Source organism: Ictalurus punctatus, chromosome 7, assembly GCF_001660625.3.
Source record: "Ictalurus punctatus breed USDA103 chromosome 7, Coco_2.0, whole genome shotgun sequence".
Taxonomy (NCBI): Eukaryota; Metazoa; Chordata; class Actinopteri; order Siluriformes; family Ictaluridae; genus Ictalurus; species Ictalurus punctatus.
The window spans coordinates 9,391,486-9,404,537 of NC_030422.2; the positions used below are offsets into that span (position 1 = coordinate 9,391,486).

General features: G+C 40.2%; 1 protein-coding gene across 1 annotated transcript in view; it reads right to left on the reverse strand.

Moving 5' to 3' along the window:
* hs6st1a (heparan sulfate 6-O-sulfotransferase 1a) overlaps nt 1-9,550 on the reverse strand; it is a 118,099-nt gene extending 108,549 nt beyond the window's left edge. The window contains exon 1 of the mRNA XM_017472261.2: nt 8,713-9,550. Coding sequence (XP_017327750.1) covers nt 8,713-9,218 — 506 coding nt within the window. The 5' untranslated portion in view covers nt 9,219-9,550. The remainder of the gene's footprint in view (nt 1-8,712) is intronic.
* Nucleotides 9,551-13,052: the final 3,502 nt, after the last annotated feature.

Sequence of the window (13,052 nt, forward strand, 5' to 3'; positions counted from 1 at the left end):
TCCAGCTATTGTGCCAGCGATGGAATGGGAATGATGGCAGTGCATTGTGGAGGTGTTTCTTACAAGATCTATTTAACCCAAACCCATAAATATGACCTGTGTACAGCTAGATGTCTCAAACCAATACTACAAACCCAATTCCGAAAAAAGTTGGGACAGAATGGAAAATGCTAATAAAAACAAAGAGGAGTGACTTGTAAATGTACTTTGACTCGTATTTAAACAAGAAACATATGAAGACAAGGTATTTGATGTTTTACATAATCAACTGCATAGTTTTTTTTAAATAAATGTTTATTTTGAAAGTGATGCATACAACACGTTCCAAAAAAGTTGGGACAGGGCAATTTAGGACTAATAGCGATGTAACAAGGTGAAATAAGAAGGTGATGTGAAACAGGTGAGGCAATCGTCTAACCATAGTATAAAAGGAGCCTCCAAAAAAAGCCTAGTACTTCAGGAGCAAGGATGGGTCGAGGCTCACCAATCTGCCAACAGATGCGTCAGCAAATAATCCAACACTTTGAGAATAACATTCACCAAAGACAAATCGTTAGAATTTTGTGCATTTTACCTTCTACAGTCAAAATATAATTAAAAGATTCAAGGAATCCGGTCAAATCTTGGTGCGTAAAGGGCAAGGCCAAAAACCACTTCTGAATGCATGTGATCTCTGATCCCTCATATGTCACTGTCTTAAAAACCGTCAGGAGTCTGTAATGGATATCCTGACATGGGCTCAGGAATACTTTGGTAAACCTTTGTTAGTCGACACCATTCGCCGGTGCATCCACAGATGCAAGTTAAGGCTTTACTATGCAAAGCAGAAGCCAAACATCAACACTGTCTTGAAGCGCCGCCAACTTCTCTGAGCTCGGTCTCATCTGAGATGGACAGTTGCACAGTGGAATCGTGTTTTTTGGTCCGATGAGTCAACATTGCAAATAGTTTTTGGACAAAACAACCGTCCTGTTCTCCGGCCAAAGAGGAAAAGGACCATCCAAGCTGTTATCAGCGTCAGGTCCAAAAGCCAGCATCTATCATGGTATGAAGGTGTATCTGTACCCATGGCATGGGTAACTTACACATCTGTGAGGGCATCATTAATGCAGAAAGATATGTACACATTTTGGAGCAACATATGCTGCCATCCAGAGCAGGACAATGACAAACCACATTCTGCCCGGATTACAAGCGCATGATTGCGTAATCAGAGAGTGCGGGTGCTAGCATGGCCTGCCTGCAGTCCTGACCTGTCTCTGTTTAAGAATGTGTTGCGCTTTGTGAAGCACAAAATAAGGCAACAAAGTCCTTGTAGAGCTGCACAGCTGAAGAAATGCATAAGGGGTGAATGGAGGAAAATTCCGCTTGCTAAACTTAACCAACTGGTGTCTTCAACGCCCAAACCCTTAATAAGTGTTATTAAAAGAAAAGGTGGAAGCCATGTTATTCAATTAAACCAAACATGCAGCAAAATATCATCGATATACTAGACTCCTATTACAAGTTTATTTTCAGTGCTTGCCATCTCATTTACAAATCATCGTATTAACTTTGAATATGAGCAAACTTCCGCATGTAAATACTGAAGTAACTTTGGACTTAAGTCGCCAAGGCTGAACACCACAGTCTGCAAAGCCAGAAAAAAATAAAATAAATAACACCTTTCTTCTATAAAGCAAAGATTCTCACAATGTTTGCACTGTTCCTACTCCCATCAGTTGGCCATTTGCCAATTTGACTCTCATCAACCAGACACATGATTCCTTTGTTTCCCAGTGTAGCAGGATTTCAATGGATACATGCAGCAAGCACAAAATGATAAAGAAAGTTGTAAAAAGATGCTCTAGAGTGGTGATTTCTCCACTGCAGCAGATGGGCATGGGATCTGAATTTGGGGCGTAACAGGTTCTGGATGGGGCTGTGCATAATCCATGCTGATCTGATGGGATTAACACGCGAGTGCCAGGCTACGTCTCCAGAGCCCAAGCTTCGAATTCAAAGTCACTATGTCATAAAAGCCTGGCCAAGGGAGACTGGATCAGCCGGAGGTACGGCAGCGGGAAACTGGCAGAGAGAGCCTGGCCATCTGGTGCACTCTTGAACCCAGAGAACAAAGCAACACTTTTACAGGGGCTTGGTAATGCTGGACACTTGTTACACTAGAGAAATATTTCATACAAAACTGCTAGAGGCAATACTGCTTAAAAACCACTGTTGCATGATCAAAAGTCCTACCTGGGAGACAAATGCAGCATCTAAACTTTATTAAATATGACTGAACCTACAACTAGACACATAACAGATGAGGCCCAACCTTTGCCATGCACACCGTTGGTATGTTCTGGCAAAAAAAACCCTACAAAAAAACAGGAGAAAACCTATCAAATCCAATGTAAAATAATGCTTTGGGGTTGTTTTGAGGCTGGGGGTCCACAAACTCTTAAGCATTATACTTTAGCTGAAAATCTGGTTGCCTCTGCCAGGGGGTTATGACATGGCCATATACGAAGTCTAGTTTTTCACCAGAAACATTTGTCCCAATCAACAGAAACAGCTGTAGGACAACATAAATGGTTTATAGCAACCACCCCGATCTCTGAATATAAACTCTATTAAGAGGGCAGTCCACACACAAAAACCTACAAATATAAAGATCATATATGCCGTACTAGATAGAGTATAGAGTATACTGTGTCTACAACATAGATAGACTTGACAGTAATAGACTTGACAGTAATAGACTTGGATATTCTCTCCAGTGTGGGCTTAATCAAATATTAATTGTTGGAGTGGTGATAGTTTTGAAAGCAGTATTTACCCATAGTGTACGGGTATATATATAATACATATATATGTATACACGGGTGTACCGTGCTCATTTAGTCGTACCTGAACTTGTAAAAATGTTCGAATACCAACATCCAATACCACAAAATACTATGGGATTTAACTTATAGTGTATGTTGTTGATGGTAAAATGACAGTGATCTAGCAAACAAAGGAAAGCAGACTGCAAATTGTGCTCTGTGAAAACATCCAGAGGAAGAACTACAGCATCTTCCTACAATACAAGGAACCTGATTTAAAAAAAAATAATAAAAAAACATCAGTGGTCACCGACCGCCTTCCTTAAGTTCTACCTTCCTACAGGTTTCATCTCCAACCAAAATGTAAAACACCTGTTTTGATTGATCAAGAACTTCTAAAGGCAATGATTAGATGGTCAGGTGGGCGCGATTACTGTTGGAGCTAAAGTCTTCAGGAAAGTAGATCTCCAGGAACAGGGTTGGTGACCACTGATCTACACTTTTTGCAATTAATGACAATTTTTAATGATCACACTCACTGTTTATTGTTCTGTGCACTCTGCTTACATGCACTATAAATCTCCGAGATACTGTTTAAACGCCACAAACTAAGCAACCAACATAAACCCCCCTGATTGTTTAATACGACACGACATATCAGTATTAACGAGCACCAAAAATCATACTAATGGGAAAAAACGGAATTGATGCATCCCTAGTTATTATGAATAACTGCTAATATCTCCTGACTGTAGCGTCACTGAGCAGCCACTGTAGAGTGATTTCCCGTAATTCCTCCTCAACGGAGCCCATCTCTCCTTTCTGCTGTAACAAGCACATTTGAAGAGCTCTTGAACAATATAAGTCGGCGACCCTGGAGCCTTGTAAATCACCCATTCTCCTCAATGTATCATCTACTGCCCTCATTTTATCCACCAATCATTTCATTCCTGTCTGCCAGACCTGGAGTCATACGTGTATTCGTATACACAATTTGCCATAATTACTGCCTACAGAACTGCAGTTTTGTCATACTACCTAGACCTCTAGCAGAAACTATACAATGAGCGTTCTAATAATATGCGGTGTATATTATTGCAGTAAATCTTCCATGAAAATATATTCAAGTGGAACGTCGGATCTGCTGCATAGCCCATCCCCCCGAAGGTATAATGCATGTAGAAAATTACCTAGACCATTTGATTAGAAAATGACACCTGAGAGAGAGAGAGAGAGCAAGAGAGAGAGAGAGAGAGAGAGAGAGAGAGAGAGAGAGAGACTCTTAAAATTAAAAAGAATGACAGCAGTGTTGCGGCAGTTTTCTCCACCAGTTTATTGGCCTGGGAGTCGAAGTATGCTGCAATATCTTTAAATAGGCAAGATGAGACAAGCGTGACGGGATCAGAAATAAACTGCTAACACCACTTTCAGATGTAACCGTGCATTAATTAGACCGCGTCACAGAAGTGCAGAGTGTGTTTTTCCCACCGAGCACTGCTACTGTATCTTCCATATTGATGCTTTAATGTATAAAAATCAATATCATATCATTAGTGTAAGTAGATAGATCGGACAGATCTCATGCACAGATCTCGTCAGGGTTAAATCACATGTGATGCTTCTGAGACCTATAATCTTCCCTGCATAAATATATCATTCATGCAAGTGGTAGTGGTAGCGCCACAATTGGGGTGCCATTTGTGATATTACAAACGTAATATATGGTTGTAAAGTAAACATAAAAGACATTTCATGTTTACCCAGATAAAGTCATAAATATTTTAAAAACATTAATAAAACTTCAAAAATCATGGTGTTCTTGCATTCAAATTGGAATCTCAGACTTGAACTAATATACAATATAAAAGATGCCCGTTTAAATGTCCGAGTCATCCCTGTTACTTGAACACATCCACCCTATGAAATATTCAGAACATTCCGCATCACATGCTGAACAGGAAGTTGCATCATCTATTCAGACATTCATGTTTTTAGGAACTTAAAACTGTCAAATAAAAAAAGTGAAAGATTCTTAGATTCAATGGATGAAAAATGATGACCAGAAGGTCGTGAGTTTAAATCCTCAAAGTGGCAGAAATTCACGGCAGTGCCCTCGAGTAAGGTCCTTAACGCTCAACTGATCAGCTACACACAACCGCATTCGGACTCGCTGCTACGACATGCTACCTGAAAGCGTTCGCCAATCAAATAAAAGCATCAGCATCACAGAAACGAATTCCTACCTGACCACCAGCTACACAATTAAGTGCTTTGCTTTCTAAATGCCTCGTGCTGCTCTTTTAAGGTGTCTTTCCCTGATCGTGTGAAAAACATCAAAATAAATACGACGTGACAGCAAAAACATATGTCGAAGCCATGACCTTCAACTCCTCACAGAACACCAAAGCATGTCTTTGAGCATTCGAGCACGTGTTCGAGCTCAGCTTTAGAGCATCACTAATTAGACATAGATATTGTATGCAGGGCGCATGGTGGCTTGGTGGTCAGCACGTTCGCCTCACACCTCCAGGGTCCGGGGTTCCGTGTGTGTGTGGAGTTTGCATGTTCTCCCCGTGCTGCGGGGGTTTCCTCCGGGTACTCCAGTTTCCTCCCCCAGTCCAAAGACATGCACGGTAGGCTGATTGGCATGTCTAAAGTGTCCGTAGTGTATGAATGGGTGTGTGAGTGTGTATGTGATTGTGCCCTGCGATGGACTGGCACCCTGTCCAGGGTGTACCCCGCCTTGTGCCTGATACTCCCTGGGATAGACTCCAGGTTCCCCACGACCCTGAAGAAGGAGTAAGCGGTAGAAGATGGATGGATGGATGGATGGATATTGTATGCTTTCATTGCTAGCAAGAAATGCTTAGCATGCGGAGAATAAAAACAGAATTGTAACATTAAAATATTCCGTAGCACACATTGATGGATGAGTTTGTTTGGGCCCTCCAACCTTCCAAGATGTCCGCCAAGCAACAGTAAAACGCAGCTCCTACATTTTGTAACAAGCTCCTTCCACTTCTTTTCTACTGGGCAAGTTTCGAGAACTTTGATAAAGTCTGCAAAAGTTTGATAAAAACTGCAAATGATAAAAAAAAACTTTGATAAAAACTGCAAAAACTCCCATTCTGTGAGAAATTTAGATAAATGGAAATAAAAACAGAATGCAGTGATTTGCAAATCTCATAAACCCATATGTTATTCACGCTAGAACATCACGATAAAACTCTGCCCATCTTTACGTCTGACAGACTCGGCCTCTCTAAGATACTTTTTTTTATACCCAATCATGTTACTGACCTGTTGCCAGTTAACCTCCAGCTGTTTCTTTTGAGTAACGCTTACTTTTCCAGCCTTTTGTTGCCGCCGTCCCAACTTTTTTGAGACGAGTCGCAGCCATCGAATTCAAAATTGCCTTATTTTTTTTTTTTAAATGGTACATTTCCTCAGTTTAAACATTTGATATGTTCTCTATGTTCTGTTCTCATAACATACGGGTTTATGAGATTTGCAAATCATCGCATTCTGTTTTGATTTACATTCATTTACATTTTACACAGCGTCCCAACTTTCTTTTTTTTTTTGGAATTGGGGTTGTACTTGAAATATGCAAATGCACATCGTTACATCGAGTGTCCATCTTTCCCTTTTGGCAAAGAGACTTATCGGCTGGGTGGATTTTATTCCTGTTTAGCCTGTGCGCTAATCGCGCCGAGAGAAAGCGGAAAAGCGTTTTCAGCTAAAAAAACAAAAACGCTTCGGCTACACCGTAACCGTTTGCACGTGAAGCGCCGAACCGCAACCTGTGTCTTTAACCTAAAACTGAAATTACAAACTACTTTTTAAATGTTTGAAAATTCGTCAACTAGAGGAATTGGTCAAAAAAAAAAAATGTGTTTAATAAAAAATTTATCCAAAATTCCTCATTATGACATTATGATAAAGCAAATATAAGCGCGTAGTGCATGTTTCTAGCAATACTTGCTCATTAAACGTTTTAAATATTCTTTTCTTTGCAATAAAAGCAGATAATTTTGACTGTTTCAAGGATTTACTTAAAAAAATGAAGTCACATTGTCTACTTTTCACATGCTAATAATGAGCAAAAGCTTTATATTTGCTTTATCGTAATCTCTTTATGAGAAATTTTAGATAGATTATAATATATATTTACGATTTCATCTTACAGTGTTAAATCTTGTAATCTCTATGAGAAATATTCAATCAACTTGCCTTGATTAAAGATATTATCATCATGAGGTCTTTTTTTTTTTTTTTTTTTTTTTGCAGTGTCAATTTGGGCCGGTGTTTTGGTCCTAATCCTTGACTTAAAAATTGACTGTGTGTGTGTGTGTACATATATATTTATATATATACATTAAAAGCCATGAAATCCAGCTGTTACTGTAGTTATCCAAACACTGGATATAAGCGTAATGATAGTTCCGCATTTTTCTGGGAAACCACCTGGAGCACAAAGATGATGGACGGGAATATTAAACGGATTCACGCGTCCGCTTGACTCGAGGCCTGTTTTGAAACCCCCGTCCACGCTGCTGCTGGAATGTCTCCTGTGTTTACAAGAGGGCCGTTTTACTACGCAGTAATTTTCCACTCTTGCTGCACATCGGCGACGTTCCTGCATCAAACTGATCCTACACACACACACACACACACACACACACACACACGTGCGCGCGCATGCACGCGCACACACACAGAGCTTAAGGGAACTTAAGGAAGCTTCTACAGGAGTTAATGTAATATTGGTGAGACTTACAACCTGCCTGTACTTATACAGTGTGTGTCCAGCTAGACGGATATGAAATACAGGATGCACCAATTCATTTTTGAAGCTCATCCAAAACAAATAAATAAACAACAAATTAAAAAAAATAATAATAATTTTAAAAAAACGAGTACTCCAGGGAAAATTGAATTATCGAATAGATATTTTAGGACGGTGGTGCAAAAAAACAGAAGCAAATATGTAAGAGGTATCCACACACACATACATATACAGTATATATCTATGTATATAGTATATACATGTATATACACACAAATATATATATATATATATATATATATATATATATATATATATATATATATACATACATGTATATACACACAAATATATATATATATATATATATATATATATATATATATATATATATATATATATATGCATGTATCACATATTGTACTAAAGGTTTTACTTAAGGTTTTACACATTTCCAGGTGAGACTTACATATTAAAAGGTACTACAAATTTGAGCCTGGGGCAAACTTTGCCATGCAGTCCCTCATCCAGTCCTTCTTCCCTTCCCTTTTCTTTTTTGTGCACCTGACTTCCTCAAACCTTCCTATCAAACTCCATGAATGAAAGTGACTAATAGTCAGAGACCCCTTCTGTATGAGAAAATCCATGAGAGAATATTTGACCGTGAAACCATGTCAGTGGGTCTGGAGCAGAAGACCAAATAACAATAATAATAATAATAATAATAATAATAATAATAATAGGTCTACATTTTTGACCATCACATCCTTTCTCAGGTTTTATTTTGCAGGTCAGTGGATTACTAAACCCTCCTGGGCTTCTCAGCCTGCCTGGGCTCGGGACAGCTTCCCTGATTGCAAGGAAAGATGCAGTTTAGTATTGTTTTACTAGGAAAATGTCCCGATTTCAACCATTCAAGCACTTTGTTTACATTTACATAGCTGATCCAAAACATATCTACTAATATAAGAATATGCATGGTGATTAAATTGCGCATGGGACTGACCCACATGATCCGTGCAGATGCTGGAGGAGACAGGTCACAGTGTTTTGAAGCATGGTGAGAGAGAGAGAGAGAGAGAGAGAGAGAGAGAGAGAGAGAGAGAGAGTCACCTTTGGCTTTTCAGTTTGCTCTCCTTCTTATTGATAACCCCCGGCACACAGTTGGTGAGCTCGGTCCAGTCGGCGTGCAGTCCGCAGCTCCAGCCCGTGGAGAAGCGCGAGAACAGCCAGGTCTCCTTGCGGTTGGGCCGGTAGCACGTGCACTTCTTCTGACCGGGTCGGCAGTCGCAGGGCAGCTCGAGACGCACGTTCTGCACGAGGTGACGGCCGAACGTGGTGCCGCCGGTCTTCTGGATGTGCAGGAACACGAGCACGTCATCGCCCTTGATCTGGAAGTCGACAGCGCGCTCGAGGTCGCGCGCGGGGAAGTAGTACTTCTTGACGTAGTGCGGGTCGGGAGTGGGGAACGCGTCGGCGTCGTCGTCCTCGGGCGCATAGGCGCGCGGCAAGCCGAAGTTGGACGTCACGCCGCCGGGCGCCGCGTACTGATAGAGGATGAGCATGAAGAGCGCCGAGCCGACGACGGCGAACAGGAACTTGCCGCTCCTCTCGACCATGGTCCCGTGCGGCGCGAGTCGCGCGCTACCGTCGGCCCGCTTGGTGGAGCGGAGCGCGGCGGCGCGCGGGCCCCATCCACGGAGCACGCGGCGCACACCAACTCAGTTCAAAACAAAACTAAACAAAACCCCGCACAATAACAATAACAACAACAACAACAGGCGAGACACGAGCGTTCAAAATCCGACCGCGTGTGTACGGTCTCCCGCCTCCTCTTATACGCGCCACCGGAAAGCAGCGCGGCGCGTGTGATCGCCGGGATTTAAAGTCCTCTCTCTTATCGACTCGGAGCTCCTCGAGCCAGCTGCGTGCACCACGGCAGCGCGCACCACCTTAACCCCCCCCCCCCCCCCCCCCCACACACACACACACACACACGCACATCCAGCAAATGCGCGCTCCCGATTACACGCAAAAAGAGAGAAATAGACTATTTTAAAAAATATTTTTCCCAGTGCAAGTTAAAGGAGGAAAGTAAAAAATATTAATATTAATAATAATAATAATTGAGAATAGACTATGGAATAACAAATCACACAACCAATGATTATTATTATTTTTATTAATACTGCTAATATTACTACTACTACTACTATTACTGCTGCTACTACTACTACTACTAATAATAATAATAATAATAATAATAATAATAATTGTTAGGCATAATAATATTATGTATTTGTAACAATAGGATAATTATATGTTAATCATGTTATAGCTAACAGCTAATTACATGATTGATAATAGCTCATATTTTTAACATTTATGTCAACTATTCAAAAGGAATGATCTGTAAATTGTTGGGGTTTAAAAAAAAATAATAATTATATACCATGCAAGTTGAGTTGGAAATAATTGGCAATTCAATAAAATAAGTTTATTTTATGTATAGGCCTGTTATATTGTGTATTATAATATTATAATCAAGTGTGCCTGTGCACTACAGAGTTGTGGTGTATATTTCAGTGTGGGGTTTTTTTTTTTCCCCACTGGCACAGCCATTTATATGAATTGTATGCTAATGAGGTGATGAGTCAGGAGTTTTATGGCAAGAAAACACTTAAATGTGCAGGGACTGAAGGAGAAGAGGGTGGGAAACACTGACTCAGCTCATGAAGGACCTGATGATTTGCTGATGAGCTGAACCGAGGAGAAAAACACACATGGAGGGGATGAGTGTGTGAGAGTGTGAGAGAGACTAATATGTAGCTTGGTTCTGTTCTTATGTCAATATGGTATTTTGTTTTTATTTTGCATTATATGAAATGATGTCCATACTTTTTTAATCAAAATGATGTAAAACAATAGAATCAGTCTTCCTTAGCCTTGTTTTTTGAGCTGAATGGGACTCCACAGCTAGTGGGCAGTGTTCAGAGCACATGTCAGTGGTGAAATGCATGCCGGTTCTGCTAAAGTTCACTCAAAGAGCGAACGAAAATACAGGATATCCTTTAAACTGGGTGACGATGTTGAATTAGCGTGAAAATTGAAGACGATGAAAGATGTGACTATTTCTAAACCCAAATCCCGTGCTAGTTATAAGCTTATAAGCTTTTGGTCTTATGGTTATTGTTATGACTGTTGGAATCTGCACAGCTCTTTATCTCTTCCTGCCTCCTTCCTCTCTCTCTTTAACACACACATACTCATGTACAGTGAGAACCAGATGGACTAGATAGTCATGTTTCATTTTTTCTTCATACACATGTGTGTATGTTGATGAAGGACGATCAGCCACAAAATGCAAAGCAGGTTTGCATGTAGCGACACCCACAAACATCCATAAAAGGTAACGCTGACCGTGAGCTGTAAGTGCTAATGGAGGATTACACGGCAAAAGAAAAGGAATTTCTCAGAGGCAGAAGTGGAAGTTATTTTGAGAAAGAAGTGTCAAACAACATGGTTTGACAAAAGGTATGTCTTCCCTCTTCATGGCCCTTCCCAGATGCCATGCTGGAAAAACAGGACGGCGTGTCTCATAAGGAAACCTGATGTATTCATCAAAAACCCGGTGATGGCACGCAGCACAACAGGAAGCATACGGCACAATCCAGATCGAGACATACCAGATCGTTCACTTACCGGCCACTTAGTCCTGGCTCTCAAGTGTTGCTCAGTATTAAAAGACTAACTTGTACACCAGCTTAGCCATTGCAGTGCATCCTTCATTTACACTATAGAATTAGTTTTTCTTAATTAAATGATTAGTCTTATTTACTTGTCTTAATTTATTCATTTGTGTTGGCTTGGTTTCTTTAATTATTCATATTTTTCCATATTTCATGTTTCTTTAATTAAATCCGTTCCTATTAAATGACTGGATTTCATCATTAAACTTGTGCGTATAATTGAAATAAACAAGCTATTTAAAACTTGACAGGATATTCCATATATAAAATCACAGAAACTCATCACTATTTTATACAACTTAAAAGCCTCTCGGTCAATGTTTATAATAGAGAGACGGATGAGAATGTTTCTTCTGTAAATTCCCCTTACGAATGATTCGCATGTAAATTAGTTTCATATAATATCCATCTTAAAAAATGAGGCCCAATAGAAAATTGGGAATTCAAGTAGCAGGAGAGGGAGAAGAAGAAGTCAGTGGATTTATTATTGGGGGGGGGGGTTATTTACATGGATACAACGCCCCCTAGCCTGAAAACTAGGATGAGTTGTTTGGCCAAGTATTAATTGCTTAACAACTTAATCAAGCTTTTGGAGCATTAACTCGACTTGAAACAGAAGTTTTTCTTCCCATGCTGTTGGTTTGCTGCTGGTTTCTCATTCAGCCTCAGTCATTACCAAGCTCATTAAACTGTATCAATTATTCATGTTCTCCTTCTGCAACAAGCAAGAGAGAGAGAGAGAGAGAGAGAGAGAGAGAGAGAGAGAGAGAGAACCAAGGAACTGATACGTTGGATGGAAAGCTGGAAAACACCACTGATAAGCCAGTCAAGCATGCTTGCTGGGTCATATTTATTCAGTCATTATATAAAAAAGTGTCACATTATGAGCTTCACATTGGGTTTTATTACTAGGTAGTGAGAGCGCCAAGGTTGGCTGCTTCTGACAGCCGAGTGACTCACGACTCAACTGTCCAATTTATATAAGGACACTTTTCTGTCTGGCTGACTCAGTGTTCAGAAAGTCTATATAATAAAAATAAAACGATCCAAGTTATTAATAGCCCCGTTTCATAAAAGCTAAGATCTTACTAAGATGCTCACTCAACCATTTAGCAGTGATAAGTTATGAAACGTAACAATGTGCACTTCTGTCGCAGTCATTTCTAATTTTCCCATTTTCACTCTGCAGGACAAAATATATGTAACATACAAAAATACGAATCATAAACCGAATTAATAATTTTTTTAAAAAATAGCTGGGGTTCTGTGGTTTCCAAAAAGGGGCACTAATGAATAGGGCTGTTGCCAAGACCGTCACCATCAAGTCCAAGACCAGGACTAGCCGAGATTAAGTCAAGACCGAGTCTTAAGTGGGGGAAAAGGCCAAGTCGAGATCAAGTACCATTGAAAGTAAGACCATGTCAAGATTGAGACCAAAAACCATTGAAAATTCTATTCAATCTCTGCTTACTCGGAAGGAAAACCTGCACCCACACCAGCGCTTTCCGGAGAAGATTGAACACCCCTGCTCTACAGGCAACGTATCCAATTATCCGAAAAATGATTGACCAAAATTGCTGTCTGTACCTGTAGTTGTTCTATGTATAAACCTACAGATGAGGATTTCCATTTCAGAGAGGCTTTCAAGTCGTAGCTAAAAACTTCATAACTGTTCAAGAAGGCCTTGAGAAACCTTTATCTACT